Source organism: Macrotis lagotis, chromosome 1 (genome assembly GCF_037893015.1).
Source record: "Macrotis lagotis isolate mMagLag1 chromosome 1, bilby.v1.9.chrom.fasta, whole genome shotgun sequence".
NCBI classification, from domain to species: domain Eukaryota; kingdom Metazoa; phylum Chordata; class Mammalia; order Peramelemorphia; family Peramelidae; genus Macrotis; species Macrotis lagotis.
Genome location: NC_133658.1, coordinates 895,263,393 through 895,287,945, shown reverse-complemented (window position 1 = coordinate 895,287,945; position 24,553 = coordinate 895,263,393). Strand labels below are relative to the sequence as shown.

General features: G+C 39.6%; 1 protein-coding gene and 1 pseudogene across 1 annotated transcript in view; one reads left to right on the top strand and one right to left on the bottom strand.

The window, feature by feature from the left end:
* Positions 1-2,397: 2,397 nt before the first annotated feature.
* Positions 2,398-3,364, top strand: LOC141508470 (cyclic AMP-dependent transcription factor ATF-1 pseudogene; annotated as a pseudogene).
* Positions 3,365-9,195: 5,831 nt separating this feature from the next.
* Positions 9,196-24,553, bottom strand: part of LOC141508464 (uncharacterized) — a 66,872-nt gene continuing 51,514 nt past the window's right edge. Inside the window, 2 exon segments of the mRNA XM_074217119.1 lie at positions 9,196-9,417; positions 9,419-9,927. Of these exon segments, the coding sequence (XP_074073220.1) occupies positions 9,196-9,417; positions 9,419-9,927 (731 nt within the window).

The window sequence follows — 24,553 nt, the reverse complement described above, 5'->3', positions numbered from 1 at the left end:
TATGACTCTGGTCAATGATTGGCACAAGGGGGAGGAACAAACCTTTCAAACTGCATATAAGACCCAGCATTGTTGTAATTTGGGGCTTCCTTTTTTTTTAAGAGAGGTGGTCCTTTGTAAGGATTATTAATAAAAGCCATTTTAATCAGTTTGGACTAAGTATTTATAATGATGAGCCACTGATAACAGCATGTTAGCTTTATACATATAAAGCTAACACAGACATATGCACAAATACAGACACAGATAAATATGCAAACATATGTTCATATAATCCTATACACTGTAGGTACAGGTATTAGAACTGAGGCAAGCAATGTAAAATGATTTCTCCAGGGTCTCATAGTGAGTGAATATCTGAGCCTGATGTTTGTCCTTCATTCTCAAATAACACCATGGCATCAGAGACTGCTTCCTGACTCCAGACTTGGTACCACCTTGATACCCTTTCACTCATCCTCTCACTGGACTAAAGAAGTTGGGCATATTTTAAAGTTTTCAATTATCAACAGCTTGTGTACTCCTTCACAAATTCATTCTTATCACATGCATATTTTACAGTTTTCACTACTTTCTGTGCTGGGAAGAATTATTCATTCTTGAGAGGACTTCATTTTGCCTGCCTACATATTTGCCTAGTTAACTGGCAATTAGTTGCCCTTTGGAATCTTTAAATATCTTGCTCAAAGAGCAGAAAGGGATGGCATTCTGGAGCAAGTGAAGGCCAGATGGAGTTCCATAGAGATGGAAAGAGTAGCCTCTGTATCCAGCAGGAATCTGGTCCTGGGAAAGTTAGACAGAGACTGCCTGCCCTCTGTCTCCCTACCCTCATCCCCTCCCCCCAAAAAGGAGCACACATTCTAGGAGACGGAGGAGGGACTGCTGTAACCTCCATTCCCTAATTCCCATAGACTCTTTTCTCACTCCCTTCCTCCTCATCCCCTTGCCCAGTCTTTCCCTTCCATTCTCCTCTTCCTTGTTCCCTGATAACCTGTGCCTCCCTCCCTCATTTCTCCCTCCCAGATGCTTCTCACCCTTTCCACACCCCTAGAGTGGACACAAAAGAAATCTGAAGTACAAATTCCTTCCTGTGTGGGATGAATGTAATCACTTACATAAATTCTGGAGATTTCTCAAGGTATGAAGAGGAAAAAGCTTTATTTGATTCTCTAGAAGTAGGGCACTCAGACTTAAAGATGGAGAATGAGGCAAAGAGACAAAAGACCCTAAGGGTCACATATCCCAATGCAATCCCCTGTCACTAACCCATCCTCATTAGTGAGGAATGTTGTCTAAACACATAAACTAATCTAAAGGAAAAAAGCATATAATTCAAACAGAGACAGGATTACCCTGGAATCCAGACTTTAACAAATAAGACAGGGGTCAGTTGACTCTACATTTTGGTCATGATACCCCAGAAGTTGCTTGTCAGGGGAGGAGGGGCAGAAGAGACATAACACATAGTTCAACTATTTCTAGTCTGTAATATTCTACTGAAGAAATCTTGGGTCTTATCCAACTCGTTCCTCTGGGATTTAGTGGTGGCTAGAGGGAGAGAAAACTAGAGGAAATTAGAAACATATGTAAGAGACTATGTGGTAGGGAAAGAACAAGAAGGGATTCCTGGGGGCTGCTAGGTGGTGCAGTGGATAGAGCACTGGCCCTGGAGTCAGGGGGACCTGAGATCAAATCTGATCTCAGACACTTATTATTACCTAGCTGTAAAAACAAAAACAAAAACAAAAAAACAAAAGAAGGGATCGCTGAGGCTAGTGAATCTGACCAGCAGTACATGGTACAGTCACCTGGAGCAAACCCTTTGGGTTCTTTAGTTTAGATTTACACTTACAGGATGATCAACAGATCTTTACAAAGCCCTAATTCATTTATGATACTGAAAACTGGGTTTTTTTTTTGTTCTCTCAATTATATTTTTTGTCTTTAAAAAAAAGTATCATTTCGGTTTGAAATAATAACTGGTTTTAATATGACTGACAATTCACAAATAATTTGCCTTAAAAAAAACCCCCAAACTTCCTTTTGCTTTCAGGGTCAATCCCCAGTAATCAAATGATCTCTAAGCCATTCAATAAGGTTATGGTATAGCTATATCATGTAGATGAGAGTGGACTTATTTTGTAGATGCTGAAGTCTTAGATCATTTCTTGAAGAGGCCTGAAATCCCCTGGCTCCCCCAGCCTCAGGCCTGAGTAGACTATGCTGCTGTGGGGAGTGGTCCCTAGCATCCATGCCGCCTGGTCTTGTCTAGAGGGAGGCTGCCAGGGAGGCAAGGGTGAGGAGGAGGAGCCGGCCAGCCCGGGCCTGCAGCTTGGAACTTGATTCTCTGGGGTAGGGACGTTCCCACCCAGGGAACCCAAGTGGCCTCAGTGGATCATGGAAGTTTCCTACAAAAGTAACAGCTCAGAGACAGCATCACAACCAGGTACAACAGTACAGGGTGTTCCTATCTCTCCTATTACTCAATAGGTAAAGCATGGATGTCACTAAGAGTTGCTGCACCAATGACAGTTGTACATCTTTCTGGGGAACGAGGACAGAGTCAGGGGGTCCTCCAGACTGCCCTTTCATCTTCAGTAATCCATCCCCCACAAGTACAGAAAGTGCAGGTATCATCCTGGTCATAGTGAAGATTCTCAGGATCCATTGGATGACATAGGCTTTTCACAGAAAGCTAGGGGATTTTAGCAGGACACCCAGCTTACCAAAAAAAAAAAAAAAAAAAAGGGAATGATCTTTCTTCAGAAGACAACCAGAGATAGGAAGGGAGATGGAGGAAAAACCCTGGAGTTTCAGTAGTTACATCTATGTCTGTCCCAACTCCTATCTACCACACTAGCATTGGACAACACATTGCTATTGCCTCACATGGAACATGACAGCTAGCCAGTCCAAACACAGATGGAGTACAGGCTTCTGCAAGCATTACAATGACAAATGCAGGCAATACTCAACAAAAACCAGTTCTTTAGTATGCACAGACATCTGATGGACAGCAGATACTTGTCCCCAGAAACAAGTGGTTGGACAGACTGCATCAGACTTATCAGATGCGTGCTGCACCAGCAAATACTAACCTTCCACAGACTGTAATGATGACATCTCCAGTCCCTATAATATCTCAGACAACCAAAAGAAATGATCCACAGATAAAAAAGAGAAATAACATTGATGAAAATTAGAGAAGCTGCTCAAAGATGCCATAGAAAGAAAAAAAGAATATGTTACATGTCTGGAAAATCAAAATAAAACTTTAATAGAAGAATTAAAAACTTTAAAAGATCTCTACTCCCCAAAAGTTTCCAAAAAGAAGATAAATTTTATGGACTTACTTGAAAATTAAATGTATTTTCTTTTTTTATAGAATTTTATAAACTCAAAAGGTCAAAAATGAAACTTAAAACTAGGAGTTGCAACATAAAGACTAAAGATTTTATTTACAAAATGCTGGTGATAGTAACTAATGAAAATAAGACTTCAAGCAAACTCCTGGCCCAACTGGAATCTCTATTGGAATTAATATAACATTGGTACCTGAACAGAACATGAATTTTTGACAGTTTGAACTTCCTATATAGCAGTTATCAACAAAGTTTGCTACTGAGACAATTCATTAATGGAAGTTTGATGGGGGGAGGGTGCTAAACAACATTTTAATGAGATACATTTTCATTACTTACCAAGTTATGTCCTTTTCAATTATGTAAATATTTTTGTTTGGCAATATTCTAAACTAAAATGCTTTGTAAAATGTATAAATTATGTGTACTTTGCTAAACTGTGAAGTCTCTAAAATGATATTTTTAAAAAAAATTTATTTGTAAGAGGTTAGCAAAAAACGCCCAAATGTTTTTAATACATTTATGTATAAATCTTTCAAGATGTCCAAGCCACATGAACTGAAAATAACATTTTTTAGCAACTTTTTAATTTATTTTTTTAATCTCATTTTTTACAAATTTTTTTTTTACATTAATAAAATATTCTTTACAAGTAAACAAAATACCCCTCCTCCCCCATGAATATAGATAGACTTGTTTGCGCAAAAAAAAAAAAGTAAAGGGGAGAGGAAAAAAATTAAAATAAAAAAATAATAATAGTAATAATTGTAGGTATGGCCAGGTGGCGCAATGGATGAAGCAACAGCCCTGGAGCCACGAGCACCCAAGTCCACATCCAGCCTCGTAAACCCAACAATCACCCAGTCGTGTGACATGCAAGCCACCCGATCCCCACTGCCCTGCAAAAACCAAAAAAAAAAAAAGAAAGAAAAAAAAAGACCCCAAATAAAATAAAATAGTAATAATAGTAGGGGTGGCTGGGTGACAGACAGAGCATTGGCCCTTGAGCCAGGAGCACCTGGGTCCAAATCCGGCCCCAGACACCCAAAGATCACCCTGCTATGTGGCCCCAGGCAGGCCATCCAGCCCTACTTGCCCTGCACCCTCCCCCAAATAATCATAACAAAAAATGTGCTTGAGTCTTTGTTCCAACACCAACAACTCTGTCGTGGGTGGATCTCATTCTTCATGATAAGTCCATCACAAAAGTTATTTCCATATTTTTCCACTGTTGCCATTGCTGATCGCAACTCCCTCCTTTCTTATTTCTCCACTACCATGTACTCTATTTTCTCTCTCCTTTCACTATGACTCTGCTGTAAGGTAGCTGAGTGGCGCAGCAGACAGATCCCTGGTCCCAGGGCCAAGAAGCCCTGAGCACCCATACCACCCCTTAGGCCCAGAATCCACCTGGCCCTGTGGTCCTGGGCAGGCCTTCCATTCCCAGCCCCTTGCAAGAAGTAAGAAAGAAAAAGTGTTATATCTGGCCACTCTCTCCCCATGGTCCATCCTCTCCTCCTTTATTCACATCCCCACCCCTTCCCCCTGCTCCCCCCTCCTTCTTACTCCAGATGTCTATACCCCATTGAGTATATTTGCTGTTTCCTCTCCTAGCCATCTCTGATGAGAGCAAAGTTTCCCTCATTCCCCCTTGCCTCCCCCCTTCCATATCATTGCAATAGCTCATTGTAATAAAAAAAAAATCTTATGTGAAATATCTTGGACTATTCCCCCTCTCCTTTTTCTTTCTCCCATTCCATTTCCCTTTTTTTCTATTGACTCTATTTTTACACCATATTTTATCTTTGAATTCAGCTTTCTCCTGTGCTTCAACTATAAAAGCTCTCTCTACCTGCTCTATTAACTGAGAAGGTTCATATGAGTATTATCAGTGTCATTTTTCTATGCAGGAATACATGCAGTTCATCCTCATTAAGTCCTTCATATTTCCCCCCTCTCCTCCAATCTCCATGCTTCACTTGAGTCCTGTATCTGAAGATCAAACCTTCTGTTCAGCTCTGGCCATTCCAAAAGGAACCTTTGAAATTCCCCTGGTTCATTGAAAGTCCATCTTTTTCCCTGGAAGAGGACATTCAGCCTTGCTGGGTAGTTCATTCTTGGCTGCATTCTAAGCTCTCTTGCCTTCCGTTATATTGTATTCCAAGCCCTACGAGCTTCCAATGTACCTGCTGCTAAGTTCTGTGTGATTCTGACTGCAGCTCCACAATATTTGAACTGTGTCCTTCTGGCTGCTTGTAATATTTTCTCTTTGACTTGGGAGTTCTGGAACTTGGCTATAATATTCCTAGGGGTTGGTTTTTTGGGATCTCTTTCTTGGGGGGATCGGTGGATTCTCTCCATTTCTATTTTGCCCTCTGCTTCTAGAATATCAGGGCAATTTTCCTGTAGTAATTCTTTGAAAATGATGTCAAGGCTCTTTTCCTGATCATGACTTTCAAGTATTCCAATAATTTTTAAATTATCTTTCCTAAGTCTGTTTTCCATATCAGTTGTTTTTTCAATGAGATATTTCACATTTTCTTCTAATTTTTCATTTTTTTGGTTTTGAAGTATTGATTCCTGATTTCTGTTAAATTCATCAATCTCCCTGAATTTTATTCTTTGTCTGAAGGATTTCTTCTCCTCAGAGAGTTTTCTTATCTCTTTTTCCATCTGGCCAATTTTGCTTTTTAAAGCATTCTTCTCCTCAATAACTTTTTGAACTGTTTTATCCATTTGACCTAAGCTGGTTTTTAGCATGCTATTTTCTTCAGCATTTTTTTGGATTTCCTTGACTAAGCTGCTGAACTTCATTTTCATGTTTTTCCTGCATCTCTCTCCTTTCTTTTCCCAGTTTTTCTTCCAACTCCCTCATTTGATTTTCAAAGGCTTTTTTGAGCTCTATCATAGCCTGAGCCCAATTTCTGTTTTTCTTGGAGTCTTTAGATGCAGGAGCTTGTGCTTTGTCATCTTCAGACTGAGTATTTTGGTCCTTCTTGGGCTCATTTGCAAAATATTTCTCAATAGTCTTCTTTTTGTTTCTCTGCTTGCTCATTTTCCCAGCCTGGGCCTGGTTTGGGGTGTTTCTTGAGCTTTTGGGACACTCCCACAAGGGTCTCAGTGTGTGAGGTTCTGTCCTCCCTCCTGGTCTGTGAATGACCATAAGCGCCCCCCTCTGCCAAGGGGCTGATGTGGGGGGGGGGCTGCTGTTCTATGGGGGGGCTTAGACTGTGGTCAGGATCTGAATGTGGTCAGAGCTCCAGAGTCCTGTTTCAGGGGCAGAGGACAGAGCTAGGCAGTCTCTCTTCACTCCCCTCCCTCAGCTACATGGGCTCATGCCCTGGGGGCTCCTGCTTACCAGCTCTGTCTGCTTCTGTTTCCTGGATCAGGGCTGGGGAAAGGTGCTGCTGCTTGCTGTGTGCCCTGAGGGCTGGGCTCCACGTGCTCCCTCGGGCAGAGGTCCCCTGCTGCTCCCCCACTTTGTGCCCGGTGTTCCTCGGGGTGCAGCTCAGGAGACTCCCCCGCTGCTGTGAGCTGAGACCCCCAGTGCCCTGGGGCTGCCTCTGGGAGGCTGAGGTTCTTTGGCTCTGGTGGGCCACCCCTCCGGCGGGCCGCCTCTCCGACCCCGGGGAGCAGAGCCTTTCTGCTCTTTTCCAGGTTACCTTGAGTAGGAGAACTGCCTCACTGGGTCCCTTTGTGGGTTCTGTCTCTCAAAAGTTTAGTTAGAGTCCTTAGCTGATGAATTTTATTAGAGAGCTCCTAAGACTGGATCCCTTCTTGTGGGCATCTTGGCTCCGCCCTAAAAATGACATTTTCAAAGAAGTATTCCAATCATTTCATATGAAAACCTTTTAGTAAACTGTACAGAACAGTATAAATATTTGAGGGTTTTTAAAAAAGGCTATTGATTTTGCTTTTTTGGGTATGGCAACTTTCCCTAAACGGATCTTTTTTTTTTTTTAACAATGAATTAAGTTTTATTTTAATTTCTAAAAACATTAAATTATCCAAAATCAACCCTCCTCCAAGTAACAATTTTTCATACTACATTAAATTGTCAATGTTTTATAATGCCTAAAAGTTCAAACATCAAATGGCTGACACCTAACAAAACACTAGTTGACAAAATGCTTTAACAGCAAAAGAAGTGATTTGAGTACTGTTCATTCCAAGTTATTCCAATAATAAAAAGCACAACATGCATTCATGTTTTTTAATATTTGCTTTTAATCTTTAATTTGCAAAGTCACTAATATTTTGTCATTAGACAAATTATGAGGTTGCTGATTAAATGTTGTTAAATGTTAAAATGGGGAAAAAAGCAATCCCATGAACTGCTTGGTCAAAACAAGTCCTTTACAAAGTAAACAAACAATTTAAGTGAGTCATCCAGTCTTTAGGTTTTTGCCCTTTTTCAAAACAGCAAATTTTCCTCAAGGAATATCATTGTTTAGTCAGCCTGAAATTTTTCTTTTTTTTTTTTTTAACACTCTTAGAATGTCTACTCCTGAACAGTTTGATCTTTTAAGGCACTACACAATGAAGTTCCCTTTAAAACAAGTTAATGGAAGAGATTTAGGGATGGCTAAGAACTCTTCTAAACTCTTTTCTATTTTGATCTATAAACTAGAACTAATCTGTTATTTGAGGGCCAAAAGCAAACTATTTCCAAGTACATTTTCCTAAAAGAAAATACTTGTAATAATATTTTTCTTAAGTTTTAAACCTGTAAACCATCTAAAATTTTTTTCAAGTTATAAGTATCAGTCAGACTGGCATTTACACAACTACAGCAGGACTTACACGTTTAACATACACAATTACAAATAAAATAAATTAAATAACTTTAAAAATATATTCTGTAATTTAATTGGCCCTTCAAATGTTTCCCTCTGGGAAAAATTAACTTAACTTTGACTTTTTCTATCCAACTGCTTTTCTGACTTTTTCCCCATCTCCCCATTTAATGAGTTACTTTAAAAACTGAGGTTTGAGGTTTAAATTTTTGCTTTTCTAAAGTGGAATCCAATGACCTTTGCACATCTATTTTCATTCAGAGTTAATGGTAGTAGAAAGGACTGTATACTACACAAATTATACATAAAAATCATAAATGCGAAAGAATATTATGAATAGAAAGAAACAAGTTTATAAGGAGCAAGAGAAGGTTGAAAGTTTCGAATACAAACTATCATTTATGATGAAAGAACAGGAAAAAAGTGGAAATTTGAAAGATCTGGATGGTTCTGAAATTTTTTTCCAAATTCAAAACCCCTAAAAATTCAGGGCATGAAAATAAATATAAAATGGAAAACAATGCATTAATTTGACCCTAATAAGAAATTTCTTTTTTAATAAATAATTTCAAATAAAATGAAGTTTCAAAAAAAATCACAAGTTTACCAAAATATTTACTACACATTCAAACACAAATTCTACCATTTCTTCCTTTCAGAGTATTAGATTGCCAAGGCTTTACACAATACACATTTTACTTCTCCGTGGCATCTAGGTCTAGAAGCATCAGCTGGAAATCAGAAACATTATACCGTATCCCTAGCCACTAGAACAATCTCTTATTGTCAGCAAATGACTTACAATTAGTGTTTACTTATATACATATATTTTCATCATAAAAAAACTCGAAGATCCTATTATGCTTTCGGCTTTAATTGTGGTGTTTCATGAAGCTTCTGTATAGTTCTATATATTAAAAAATCTTAATTTTTAAATGAACCTTTTTGGTATTACTTCATGATGGGTTTAATGTAACATCATTAATTTAAGCATAAAATCGCAACTACTTTGTATTGTATAAATTAATTCACAGCTATTAAGAAAATTTTCTTATGGTAACCAAATACAAGGCTGCAGCAATGATAAAACAGTAGTGGAATACAAGGGAAAAATGCATGTAAATAAAATGACTTTTGCTTTCTGGCACATGGAAGAAATTATCTTCTTTGAGTTTCAAATGTTCTGGGAAATCCAATTGTCTCTTAGCTTCTTCAATATCATTCTGAATTGCTGAAATAAAGGCATCAAGTGAACTAAAAGTTTTTCTCTGGTCTGATGTAGCCAGTGATGACTATACTATGCATTTCCCCATAGAAATCGTCTTTGAAGGTATGTATCATGTGAGTTTCCATAGATTTTTTAGTATTCTTGTAGTGTGGGTTCCATCCTATGCTTAAAACCATTTTATGGACATCTCCATTTCCTACAGAGGCCCGACCGTAGTAAATTCCAGGAGATAAATCACATGGAATATTAGCCACCACTTGCTCAGGGAAGTTAGCTGCGGGGATGCCCAGCTGCTTGGAGCCCCTGCCCAAGCCCCTCACTACCTCTCCCCGGCAGATGTAGGGCAGGTGCTTCCTCACGGCGCCGGCTCCGGCACTGGGGAGCGGCCCGGGAGGAGAGCTGGACAGAGTCGCCGGACAGCGGCGCCCCGCGGCCGGCCCGGAGCGGGAGGAGGAGGAAGGGGCAGAATCCCAGGGGCGCGGGCCGGGAGGCAGGCGGCCAAAGGCTCCCAGCGCCAGGCCGCGGACACGGGGCGGTCCCCCTAAATGGATCTTAGTGAATCATGTGCTGATTCATTATGCAGCTGATATGCATTACTTGTTCTACTGTGCTTTAATAGAAAGAAATGTTTACAAGCTCCTGAAATTATTTTTAGAGGATTTTTAAAAATCAGCTCAATACATACCAAGGTATTTTTTTAAGAGGTTTTTTTTTTCCCCTAATCAAAATCGAATGTGGGGTTTATCAGTTTTAAAATATTGCAATTTTAAAACAATTATTCATGAAGAAAATATTTTGTGAGATAATAAATGGTATCTTTATAAGAAAAAGTGACTATTTTGTATAGATAAATCTTCATAAATTCTAGTTGTGTTTCTTATTCTGTCTGTTTATACAGTTTTTAGTTAAAAAAGGTCTTTTGTCTCATATTATCATTTTTTTTTTTATTTGCAAGGCAATGGGGTTGAGTGGCTTGCCCAAGGCCACACAGTTAAGGTAATTATTAAGTGTCTGAGGTCGGATTTGAACTCAGGTACCCCTGGGCTGTTGCTCTATCCACTGTGCCACCTAGCCACCCCCAAATTCTTTTCTTATGTGAGAGATAGGGGTAATAGAGCAGTAGCATCAGGAAAACTAGGCAGCAGTAATATAAGCTAGGTTCATATGTCACTGGTGACATATCTTTTGTATAAAAATTTGCTTTTTTCAGCATGGAAAGGCAAAAATGAGTCAGTCAGGACTCTTAAAGTTTGGGCAGATGTATTTTTTTCCATGTGTGCCTAAAATGTACTTGATATTTATTGGGGTTCCCAGATTATTCATATAAACATATGTATGTATAGATTATACACATTTGTGTATGTATATATATTTTTCTAATTTTTTCTTTAGTTTTTTTTTGCAAGGCAATGGGGTTAAGTGGCTTGCCCAAGGCCACACAGCTAGGTAATTATTAAGTGTCTGAGGTCAGATTTGAACTCAGGTACTCCTGATTCCAGGGAAGTGCTCTATCCACTGCACCACCTAGTTGCCCAATATACTTCTAATGTTAAGATTATATTATTAATACTCTAAATACTATGTATGGCTTTTTCTTTAGTAAATTTCTTTTCTCTTTTTTGCATAAAGAAATTCTCATGGAAGCATTTTTTTTTCTTGTTTGGTTTGATTTTTGAGTCAGGAAATTGTCAAAAATTGTTTGGTCTTCCATTTGAATCTACAAATAAAGAAGGTGACAAAAAAAAAGTAGTCGGTAGTAGAGAGAGAGATCCCTCTACAATCTCTAATCTTAGAACTGCCAAGAATTCTAGGAATTTAGGAGGTTTGCCCAGGGCACACTGTCAGGATGCCATTTTTACTTGGTACCCAATGTCCTCCAAAGAAGCAGTGAGCTAGGGAGGGAACCTGCTTCCAGGGAATTTATGTATGTGTGCATCTAATTGAAGGCTTCAGAGAGGGGATCTCTTAGGAGGGGATCTTCAGAGAGGGGATCTCTTAGACTTCTGAGCCTATACAACAAGTTTGCAACTAGATCTCCAGAAGCTTCTCATAAAGGTTGAAGGAGAGTGAATCATGCGACTCTTTAGGACAGGGACCCTTATTTCCTAAACTCTGAAAACATAGGGAATAGTTTAGTTTACATAAGAAGGAAAAAAGGGAAAAGGGTAATATGGCTGGTAGCATTATGGCTAAAGGAGCAGGACACTGTGATTTCAATTGTAGAGAGTGGGGGGCTAATGAAAGAGAGATTGTTGAGGGTCACAGAGATGTCATTGCATGACTGGGAATGGCCTAGCATTCCTCTTGCCCAGGTACACCCTTGGCCTAATTTTCTGGGTTGGCTCTCTCGATCTTCTTATGTTCCTTATGTTTTGTTATGTGTTGGCACTTCCTGGAGCATTGTGTTAGAACATCTGCTATTTTCAAGCCTGAAGGCATTTGTTTAATTTGCTCCTTGGAGAATTGTGAATTGGGAGTAAACCAGCGACTAACAAGATATTTAAACTTTTCCATTCTGTAAAATAAATGGAAAATGTGTCATCTTTGTCTCCGGCCTCCCCTCTTCAACATTCATGTGAGACAGGTATTAGTTATGAGTAGCCGGCAGGCATGCAACAAGCTAGTGGTAGAACTCTGTAACTCTTTAATAGGACAGAAATAGTCTTTTTTTTCTTTATTTGTTTTTTTTTTTGCAAGGCAAATGGGGTTAAGTGGCTTGCCCAAGGCCACACAGCTAGGTAATTATTAAGTGTCTGAGACCAGATTTGAACCCAGGTACTCCTGACTCCAAGACCAGTGCTTTATCCACTATGCCACCTACGTCACCTAGCTGCCCCTAGGAGAGAAATATTCTTAATTGCTTTCATGATATTAAGGGTGATGGTAGCCATACCAAGGTGGTTTTGAACAATAGCTTTTGAAAGTAACTGATACTCCAGACTTCAGCTAGATGAAACTTCTTCAGATTTAGCAAATGTGTTTCTTCTTTAAATTTTGAGTTGTGAAATTATTTCTCACAAGAATTTTTATTCTAAATTCACCTATAATATTTCCTAAGTTTTTCTTATTTTGACATTTTCCCTATAACTTTGGAAAGCCAAAAAAAATCCCTAAATGAGGAAGAGTGCTTAGATTAAAGAAAAGATAAAATTAAAATAAAATTTACCTTATGTGTGGGACAATTGCCACTTAAATAAATTTCAGAGATCTCTCAGGGTATGAAAAGAAAGCTTTATTTGCTTCTCCAGGAATGGGCCACAATCAATTACAGAGATTGAGGCAAAAGCAAAAGGCCCAAGAATCACATTTATCCTAACTGGATTCCCACTCCCCCCACCCTCATTAATGAGGAATGTGGTCTTACAATCTAGACTAGCAAACTAATCCAGGGAAAAGAGCATAAAATTCAAACCAAAACCAGATTATCTCTTCAGACCCAGGACTTCAACAGATAAGGTGGGGTCATTTGACTCTTCAGCAATATCCCAGAAGTTGCTTTGTCAAAGGAGGAGGGACACATAGTTAACTATTCTCTAATCTATAATATTCTACTAAAGAAATCTCAGACTTTATTCCACTCACCTTATAAAGATAAAATATTGAAAATTTGAGGGAAAAGCAGAACTTGCAAATTATTTGATACTCTGAGTACTAATATAAAAATATAGTATTATGTGCAAGTTAGTCCTTAATCAAGGTTGACTACTCCCTAGGTCTAGAAACAGTTCCTGCTGCCATGGAGGCAGGTACTCCCAGTTACTCGGGCTCTTGGTGAGCTATTCCTGGAAGACTGGAGCTCATACATTATGGCACTGAGAGGCCTGGTTGTATTGTAGCCCCTTCCAGTCCCAATGGAACAAATTCTGCCCATGGATTTTCCAAGTTGTCTTGAGTTGGAAAAGCATTTCACTCAAGTCTTTCTGTGGGTTCTGCCACTGTAGAATTAGATTGGAGTCTTAATTTTAAGCCATTTGGAGTGTTCTGGAGAAGAGTTTCTGGTAATTTCTGCTTCTATGCCACCATCTTGGCCCTCTCCTGGACTCTTGTGGGAGAATCACATCTCCTTCTTATCTCATTGTATTCTAGAAATGATCTGATTTTCTCCCTTTGTGGGGTTGGATTAGATAAAAACTTTGAATAGTTCAGGAAGAGTGCTGTACTGGCAGCTGGGAGACCCAGGCTTTTTTTTGCATGTGACTTTGGACAAGTCATGTTAAACATTTGGAATTCAGTTTGCCTATTTATAGCTTGAGGGACTGGGACCAGTTCCCAAGCTTCTAGAATATGGTATTTCCCACCAGAAAAAAACAGGTTGATTCACGCCATCCAAGACTATCCAAGCTGGAAGGGAGCTCAGAACAAAGAACATAAAATGTCTTGGATTCTGAAAGCATTTGTCAGCAGAGTTGGTCCTCAGAGAAAGAGATTGAACTAGTCTCTAGACCCCTACCAGATTCTTGAATGTGCCTATCTACACCTTCCTGACCTGTAGCCACAGAAGGAGGAGGATTAGAGGCAATAATATATCAGATTCTTTGAGGTCTAAATCTATTCTCTGTGCATTTGACTAAGAGATTTGGACCCCAGGAACTTAGTAGTCCAGTAAACAGAGTACAGGGTCTGGAGTCAGGAAATCCTGAATTCACGTGTGACTTCATGCACTTCTAAAGTTATGAGCTGGGACATCACTCACCCTCAGTCTGCCTCAACTGCAAAATGGGGACAATAACATCATTTTCTCAAGGTTTCTGGAAGGATCAAATGAAACAATATTTGTACAGCACTGACCATACTGCTCAACACAAGGTGGGGAGACAATAATGAAGACTTCTTCTCTTTCCCCTTCCTCTTTCTTCTTGCCATCTCTCCTTAACTCTGTGTGACCTTAGGAAAATCCTTTCCCCAAATCTGTTCCCCAGGGGTTATATCTATAAAGTGGGTACAGATAACGGCTCTTTCTCTCCTGGAGGGGCTGTTAGACTTACCTGGGATTGTGATGAACTCAGAGTTGAGGCAAAATCTTTGGCATAGGTAGGCATAGGAGGCTGTTAGCTTCCATCTCAGAGAAATATGAGTCTGTGAAAGTGGTGTCAGTCTCCCACTCCCAGAAGTATAACAGACAACATACTTCCTCTCCAACTTCTTGTTGCTAACCACAGCAGCTCCTTTCCTTCTTTCATCCTGTGATACTCCTTTTCTTTACACCTGCATTCTTCCTGAAGAGATTCTCCTGACCTTCAGCGTGGCCCTCAGTCTCTGGAAGTCTGTAGTGATTCAGACTTTGGAGAAGAAATCAAAATCCTCCAGGAGTCCTCAGCCTTTTGAGGGCTGGGTCAGGGATGGACGGGAGAGAAATTCAGTCTCGCTGCCTTGCTGCCTCTCACAGGAAGCCACATGTCTCTGTACTGTGTTTCCTCTTGCCTGGGGCAGGTAACCTAGGAATAGTATGACAGTATATGTACCAGGAGCACTTGCTTCTGTTGGCTTTATTAGAACAGCTTCCTCAAACTTTGAGAATGGCCTTGGGAAACCATTTACTATCATATATTCTCAGAACTCAATTTTATTCACCTCAGAGACAATCCTGCTTGGGGAGCATCTCTGTCCAGCCCACCTCTCCAACTTACCTTCTTTTCCTACCCTTAGTCCCCAGCACACACTCAACCCAGGATCCCTTGAATCTACTTCCTCAAAAAAGTAGAATTCTTAGGATCCTGCTGAGAAGGCATTTAGAGGTCATCTTACTTTGATCTTTTTCTGCTTCTGAGGCTGTGGGCAGGTTACTTCTGTGAACTTCAGTGTCCTTAATAATAAAAGAAAGAGGTTGGATTTAGGGAGATACAAAACTCTTTCTAGTCCTGCATCCTAGGATCTAGGTCAACTGCCTCCTTCTGAAGAGGAAATGAAAACCAAGTCCATCACCAAGCATTTGTTAAGGATCAACTGTAGGTCCCACACTAGGTTAAGTGCTGAGACAGGAAGGAAGAAAAGAGAGAGGAAGGAAAGAAAGGACAGAAGAAAGAAAAGAAGGAAGGGAGGAAGGGAGGAAGGAAGGAAGGAAGGAAGGAAGGAAGGAAGGAAGGAAGGAAGGAAGGAAGGAAGGAAGGAAGGAGAAGGGGTAGAAAATCATTAGCACTGTGCTACCAGGGATATACAGAAAGGTCAGAATGACTCTGCCTTCATTAAAGAAAAGTGATGTATGAGGCTGCAAAGGTAGAAGGTGGGCTCCCTGAGGGCAGGAACTGTCCCATCTTTGTCTTTGTAGTCCAATCAAAGCATAGGTCTTGTACTTTCTTTCTTTTCTTTCTTTTTGGAGGCAAAAAGATCTGGGATTTTCCTTGCGTAGAGAAAAATATTCCTTTTTTTCAAGATATGAAGGGACCTTATCTGTCCCTCATAGTGTTAGAGTGACCCTGAACCACAAAGATTTGGGGCTTCATCTGAACTCAGAGCCCAGAACTTGGCTACTCAGGGGGCTCCCCTCACTAGAGCTTTCCCAGTAGAGGCTGAATGACCACCGGTTGGAAGTATACAGAAGGGATTTGTGTTTGCCAATGAGTCACAATTATCAGTTTCTGCTATTTTTGTGGCTGTACTGAAGCATCTTCTAGTCCAGGTGGGGAGAGAAACCAATACAAATGATGTATGGTCCTGTGGAATGGGCTGTCACCAGAGCCCATGGAGTTCATCCTGGAGTCTTCACTATCTGTGACACATTCTGTGTCCAACTTATGGACAAGGCTTGTGAGTTCACCTTTGCAGCATCTTTTGAATTGCCTTCTCCTCTCCTCTGACACTGCATCCTCCCTGGTGCAACCTCCCCACCCCCACCATTTCGAATTATTGCAACAGATGTTGGAGGGAGGAATCTGCCTCTCTCAAATTTCGCCCATCTAATTAATCCCTTATTCAGTTGAACATGTCAACATCTTACTCAATGAACTTCAGTGGTTCCCTATTCAGTCTAGGATCAAAATTAAAATTTCTAAACCTTTCCTAACTTAGCCCTCTCCTGTCTTTCCAGTTCTATTTTACCTGACACCCTCCCCTTACACCTGACCCTAATTCCTCACATACTCTGGACTTGTTTATCCTAGTTAGACAATTCCCCTGGGTATCCCATGCTTAGGATTCTCTCTGTCCTCACCTCCAACTCCTGACTTCCTTCAAATTATAGCTACAACAAGTGAATGCCATTTCCTCTAAAGTCTAGTCCCTTTGCTCTACTGGTCATCGTTAATTTATCTTGCAAAGGTACTTGTCTACACTGTCACTCTCATTAGACTGAGTTCATTGAAAGCAGGGTCTTTTGCCTTTCTTTATAACATGTGCCCCGGATACAGTAGGGCCTAAATAAATGTTGATTGACCAGCTGACTTTATGTCTCCTTCTTCCTCTTGGTTTTTCTTTCAGAATTTGGCTTCGTGACCAGATGAGAATGTTCATCTACCTCCAATACTGTGTGCAGCTGTTCCTTTGGGTTTTTCTATGTGGACATGAAAGTTGATGACTGAGATGTGTGTGGCTCATCGAATCTGCAGCCCTGGACAATACATGGAAACTCAAGGTGAACCTACAACCTAGAGACCCAGAACCACTATTGCTTCTGGCTACTACTATGGAAATATGAGAAATTTCTGATTCTCTCTCAATTCTAGCTGCCTCTCCCTTCACATGGGAATATGATTGGATCTGGTGTGAGAGGACTGGGTCCAAAACACAACTTTGCCTCTATTGTTCATGTGATCCTGAGGTTCCTTGACCATTCTGTCTCCTGGCCCTCAGTCTCCTCATCTGTCAAATAAGCCAACTCCTTTCATACCCAAAACTGCTTTCAGAAAGTTACAGGGTAGAGATTCAACCCACAGAGCTTGAATACATTGGCAGTCAAGCTGGACTGATTGCCATCCCAGGTGTGGATTGAAGGATAGATTGGTTTTTATGGTTAGCTCCCATCAACCACTAGTGTTAGTCTAGGAGCAGAGAGATCAGTCAACGACAGGAGTACTAGATCAATTCGACCAACCACTAGACTAAATCATGTTATAGGGAACTCCACATATGTCTCTAGTGGATAATGTGAGGTATTCCTTCATGAAGTAGGCCTTGCCCATGATTATATATTTTTAATGTTGTACCTGGGAATTGCAACATATTGAGATTACTTTTCATTTGTGATTATATTCCTTTGATTATGTTTTAGGTTCTATTCATATTATAGAGATGTTTGTTAATTGTTGTATATAGTTCAGTTGCTTGTTGTCTTTTTTGGCATGGATCTATTAATTTTATTGAAGCTGGCTAGTTTTGTTTTGTTAATTAGTCATAGCTTCTGATTAATTGCTTAAGATAGATATGTGTATATGAAAACACATACTTACATAAAACACACATACATATATCTATAAATATACCCATATGAAAGAAAGACAGTTACTGCCTCCAAGGAGTATGGTATTCTTTGGAGACAAAACCAAGAAAAACTACTGAAGAAAAAAAAAAACCAATCCCCCCCCCCCCCCCCAAAGGGGACACACCTTCCAGGAGAGAGAGGAGAGAATGCTGCAGCCTCATCTCCAGGAAGTCAGGGAGGAGGAAGCAGAGGAAGATCAAGGAGTCACCTGGGAGCCTTTCCCTATTTTCTTCCCTAATTCCCTCTTTTTTAAATCTTTTTTAGGTTTTATGCAAGGCAAATGGGTGTGTGTGTGTGTGTGTGTGTGTGTGTGTGTGTGTGTGTGTGTGTGCAGAAAGAATGTGAGAAAGAGGAATATAATGGAAAATGAAGGTAATGTAAAAAAGAAACAAGATCAAGAATATATTGTTTATATTTGAAAATATGAAAATAAGATACTGGATAAAACAGATACTTGAGCCACAAGGAGGGCCCCACTCCTGTTATTTTCTGATTTACAAGCTAGATTCTGGCCCCCTAGTCCCTTGGCTCCTTGGCCTACTCCTGGTCAGCTCCAAGTCTTCCTCTCCCTCGGTTTGATTAGACCAAGCTATGGTCCTGAGTCCTGTCAAATTTTGGAACCCTCTGAGGCTTATCAGAAAAAATGTGCATTATTCTAAGAGAAAGGTCAAAGAAAAACTTACTAATAAGGTGCTGGAGACAATTGTTTACTTAAAAAATAAAATGTACACTGAGAAAGAGGTTCATTTGGAGGTGAACACTCCTTCTTATAGTGGTACAAGAAAGACTTCCGCAGGTTCTGCTGAGTTCTGTTCTGATGAAGGGTGCACAGAAGGTAGAATTCTGGCTTCGAAGGAAAGAAGGCCTTGGTTTTACATATGCCCTCTAGCTCTGTGACAGTAGAACAATTACCTAACTTCTCTGGGTCTCAAAGTCCTCATCTGTAAAACAGGAGAGTTTTGCTAGAGGATCTCAGAGGTTTCCTGTAATTCTAGAGCTAGGATGCTCTCAGTCCTGTAAATCATCATAAGCAAAACCTACATTGACGTCTGCTCCCTTTAAATTATGGAGGAAGAGGCAATGAATTATTCAGGCTCCAGCTTATCTGACCTATCTCTGCTGGTCAGGGGCCTCTTGGCTTCCCCTCCACATCGTCCTGGACATGTTAACTTGATGAAACCAAGAGACAGCAAGTGATTCCTGGGCCTTGTTGGACAACACTGAGGTTCTCAGAAATGGAATCAGGGCAGCAGGAAGATCTGGCAGCAGAAGCTCCAGAGAGCTCAATCTCTATTCTTTCTTCTTTGCACACCTTTGGAGAACAGGGACCAACCATCTCTGATTTTTTTTTGGTCTCCAGTCTTTATCCCAATGCTTGGATCACTTTTGTTGTTGCTGTTCAATTCTTTGTGATCTCATTTGGGGCTTTTCTTGGAAGTCCTCCTGACAAACTTCAAGGAGGACTATGCATCGTCTGAGGAAGCTTTTCAGTTCTCCTTCCACAAAATGCAAAATGACACCTGGACCAAGGTGGGCAGCCACTGCTAGAAAAGCTCCTTGGCAAACTCCTCTGAGGGGTTGTTTCCCTCCTTCTCAGCTCTTGATCCTGGGAAGCAGCCTGTCCTCACAATTCTTGCAGTTCTCTGAGGAGGCCCTAATAGATGGACTGATGTTAACTCAAGGTTTTTCACTCCAGAGGAAGGTGGCTCCTACGTGACCTCTTCCTTTTAGTGGGGAATATGACTTCCTCTTTAATTTATATCTGAGGAATAAGATAAACTTCTAAACCCAACTGACTGTGTGTGTTATTCCCTCTTTGAGCCAAATTCAATGAGAATAAGATTTAAGCAATTCTCACCACCTCCCTTCATTCCCTTTACTGTAATAGGTCCTCTGAACATCTTCATGTGATACAATTTATCCAGCTTTGCCAACCCCTTCCTCCCATCTCCTTACAATCCTCCCCCTTTTTAAAAATGGCTTAAAAATTTAGTCATACCATCAAAATCATCTCAAGTCCATACCTTCAGCCTAAATATACTCCCTCTAAAAGAGTTAAATTTTCAAAAGTTATGAGAATCTTTCTTATATGTAGGGAAGTAACTAGTTTAATTCTATTCAATAGCAAGCAGTCATTTTCTTTTTCCCTGTTTACCTTTTCATGTATCTCTTGAATTTTCTGTTGTAAGATCAAATTTTCTGTTCAGTTCTGGTCTTTTCATCAGGAAAGTTTGAAAGACCTATTTCCTTAAATGTCCATCTTTTCACCTGCAAGAATATGTTCAATTTCACCGGACAGTTGATCTTTGTTTGTTATCCAAGCTCTCTTGCCCTCCCTTCAATCCTTTAATGTTGATACAACCAGGTCCTGTTTAATCCTGAATGTGACTCCTCAATATTTGAATTACTTCTTTCTATCTGCTTGCAGGATTTTCTCCTTCATCCGATAATTCTGGATTTTGGCTACAATGTTCCTTGGTACTTTCATTCATTCAGGAGATGATTGATGAATTTTTTCAATGACTATTTTGTCTTCTAATCCAGTCTATTATAGAAGTTCTATTCAATGTTTTCCTGAATTGCTATCCATGCTCTTTTTTAGATCATGCCTTTTAGTAATTAATAATTCTTAAATTATCTCTCCTGGATTTATTTTACAGGTCAGCTGTTTTACCAATGAGGTATTTTACATTTTCTTCTATTTTTTTTTCATTCTTTTAATTTTGTTTAAGAGATTCTTGGTAACTCATGGAGTCATTAGCTTCCACTAGACCCAGTCTATTTGTTAAGTTTGCTTTTACATCTCCTTTTCCATTATGTCAATTCTATTTTTAAAGGAGCTGTTCATTTCTTTACATTTGTCCAATTATATTTTTGATAAAATTATTTTCTTAAATATTACTTAAGTATTCCCTGACCAGTTGCCCCCAGATCCAGATTCCTACCATTAAGCAACTTTTGTTTCTTATCTCTGTGAATCTCAGACTGGCTGTCCCTAGTTCCCAATTTTCTAAGACACTAAAATATAAGGAAAAACTATTAGTTAACTAGACAAATACATACGCATGTAAAATGAAGACCACCCTCAAAAATGAACAACCCTTCTCAGTCCAGGGGGTGGCCACTACTGACAAATATCAGTATAAAAGAATGCACATTCAGGCACTAAGATGGGAGAATAAGTAGTAAATAAATCCCTTTATCTCTCCCATATTTATTTCTCAAAAACCATAAAATAGTTCCATACAACAAATCCCTGAATAGAAGAACCAGGATAAAGACAGGGTGACATGCACCTTTAACCCAAGAAACTTGGAAGATCTTCATGAAAGGTCTGGCTCATTGGGGTAGAAAAAGGACAGTGAAGTCCAGAACAAGAAGTATCCCAAGATGCAGCAGTAAGTTCCACCTCAACCAACCTGATCATGAATTCTGAGGCCAATGCCCTCAACCCTGACTTAGGATAGGTGGGAAACAGTTACAGAAATACCCCATCGGATGTCAGGATACTTCAGACAACACCACTAGGACCCCAGTTCAACACTGGCTAAGCTGCCAGACCTTACCACTTTTAGCAGTGCCAGCCAAGCCTCACCCTACCCCCAAGCATCAAATCTAGCTTGTGAAGCAGTGAACTCAGACAAGGTTTGTTCTCCTTATGACTAACAGATCTATTTAATCTAATAATATGTAATTTTAATATTTTCAAGTAGAGAGTATATATTAATAGCCTTGTTTATTTTACATCACTTTCATTTCCCATTGTATTCCTTTCCTACACACACACACACACACACACACACACACACACACACATACACACACACACACAGACACACACACATACACACATACAGACTTCTATATATACATACATACTTTTATTGTAGTAGGAGGAGGAACACTAGAAATGCTTCTTCATTTTCCTTCCTTTCTTTCTCTGTCTCTTCACTTCCCTCCCTTTCCTTCTTTTCCCTTTCTGAAACTTTTTAAGATAATTTGGGATTTCCAACCCGGATTTCTTTTTTTAAAATATAAATATCTTATTTGTTTTTCAATTACATACAATGATAATTTCTACCAATCATTTTTTACAAGGTTTTGAGTTTTACAATTATTTTTTCCCCTCCCTTCCTCCCCCACCCCCCCCATCAGTAGGCAATCTGATATAGTCTTTATATTTGCACCCACGATATGCATAGATCAAAATTGAATGTGTTATGAGAGAGAGATCCAAAAGGAAGAGAGAAAACATTAGAGATAGCAAAATTATGTAATACATAAGACAACTTTTAAAAACTGAAGATAAGATTTGGTCTTTTTTAAAAACTCTACTGTTCCTTCATGGATATGGATGGTATTTTCTATCACGGATCCCCTAAAATTGCCCCTGATCATTGCGTAGTCGCTGTCTACTTGAGTTTGGTTCTGCCTATGAGGAATCATTATTCAGACTCTGGAAAGCAAGGATGGAAATAAAGCAAAAATTTATTAAAAAGGTTATAAGACATAAGAAGGGCTAGGGAGAGAGACAGATATATATATATATATATATATATATATATATATATATATATATAGAGAGAGAGAGAGAGAGAGAGAGAGAGAGAGAGAGAGAGAGAGAGAAGAGAGAGAAGAACAGCCAAGCAGTGTTGGCTGGGTCACAGGTTGCACAGGTTGGTAGAGAAGATTCTGACCCTGAGCCAGGGTCCAACCCAGGTTTTTATGTCTTGCCTCTCATCCAGAGGGCAATAGGTAAACTCCCTTTCCCTATACTGGATCTGGAATTAGGTAGAGGGTCAAGCTTAAGGAGATTAGGATACAAATTTTACATTAAACAATGAATCAATGGTACATCAAGAATGGGGGGGTCTCCATCCAAGCAGCTTTTAAGATTACAGTTGTTTCTATTACAATTATATTTCTCTACAATCTGTATCCAGAGAAAGAATTATGGGTTTGACCAAAGACCAAAGACTATTACTTTTAATTAAAAAAAACCCCCGTTAACTCATTATGTAATTTTGCTATCATTTATACTTTATTTTTTTGCCTTAAGGATATAATTTCTCTCTCATCACATTCAATTTAGATCAATGTATACCACGGAAACAATTTAAGGACTAGCAGACTCTCTTCTGTGGGGGGTGGGAGGAGGAGAAAGTTGTAAAACTCAAAATAAATAAAATCTTTCTAAGGAAAAAAATTATAATTCTCTACTTCTACTCAATTTACATCTCAAGAGTAAGGTCTTATACAATTTACATCTTCACCCAATTTTCTTTCTTACATTCACAATTCTCTTCATCTTTCCCCTGCATCAATTGCACTGATGTAGTGAGCAAGACCATCAGTGTTGATCATTGCTCCATATTGCTGTTATTGTGTATAATGTTCTTCTGGTTCTGCTCATCTCACTCAGCATCAGTTCATGTAAGTCTTTCCAGGCTTTTCTGAAGTCCTGTCCCTCATGATTTCTTATAGAAAATTGTATTCTATCACATGCATATACTACATTTTGTTAAGTCATTCCACATTTGATCATAGCAGCTCTGTTTGTAGTAGCAAAGAATTGGAAATTGAGGCGATACAAGCAGAGTTACTATGAATATTTTTGTACCTGTGGGATTTTTTCCCTTTTTCATGACCTCTTCAAGATACAGACCCAATAGTGGCATTGATGGATCAGAGAATATGCAAGCTTTTATTGCCTTTTGGGCATAACCTGGATTTCTTTTTAAGGACCATGCCTTAAACCCAAATCATTTTGGTTCTCACTGATTGCCAGGTTATCCCATACTGAAAAGAATTACTTAATGAAAATTGAGAAAAGGAGTTGGACTTGCTAGAATCAGGAGTCAGGAAGATATGAGTCCAAATTCAGCTTTAGACTCTTATTAGCTGTGTGACCTTGGACAAGACACTTAACCATGTTGGCCTCAGTTCCCTCATCTGTAAAATGAGTAGAAGGAAGAAATGGCAAACCATCTTAGGATCTCTGTCAAGAAAATCCCAAATGAGGTCAAAAAGGTCAGACATGACTAAACAACAACAACAAAAAAGATGGATATAAAGACAAGAAGCGGTCTTGTCAGATCCATTATTAGGGCTGGGGGTGAGAAGAAGGTGGAGGGATAGGAAGAGAATCGGGGAGCATCTAACTAGATGAAAACTTTGAAGATGGAAATGCTTCATTTTTTCAACAGGGACATTTCTTTGTTCCCAGTCTAAAAACACCATGTTCCTTGGAGGTAGGGACTGTTTTTCTTTCATTTGTCTGTATGAATATGCATGCATATATATGTAATATACTGTATATCTATGTATGTGTATATATCAAAAGCTATGACTACTTAACAGGCCTTCCACTGCTTCCATATCTGATCCCTGGACCCAGATTCACTTCCTCCCTGCCTTCTTTTCTTCCTTCTGTGTGGGATAAGAATCCACTTAAAAAGATATAGAGACTCCTCTGAGCAAAAAAAAAGAAAGTTTATTTTGGGTTTTCTCAAGAAAAGGGCACACAGGGCAGCTAGGTGGCATAGTAGATAAAGCACCGGCTTTGGAGTCAGGAGTACCTGGGTTCAAATCCGATCTCAGACACTTAATAATTACCTAGTTGTGTGGCCTTGGGCAAGCCACTTAACCCCATTTGCCTTGCAACCCCCCCCCCCCCAAAAGGGCACACTCCAAGTCTCACAAAGGTAGAGAAGATCAAGGAGTTGCCCCAAGGTGACAGTCATGCAAGATTATA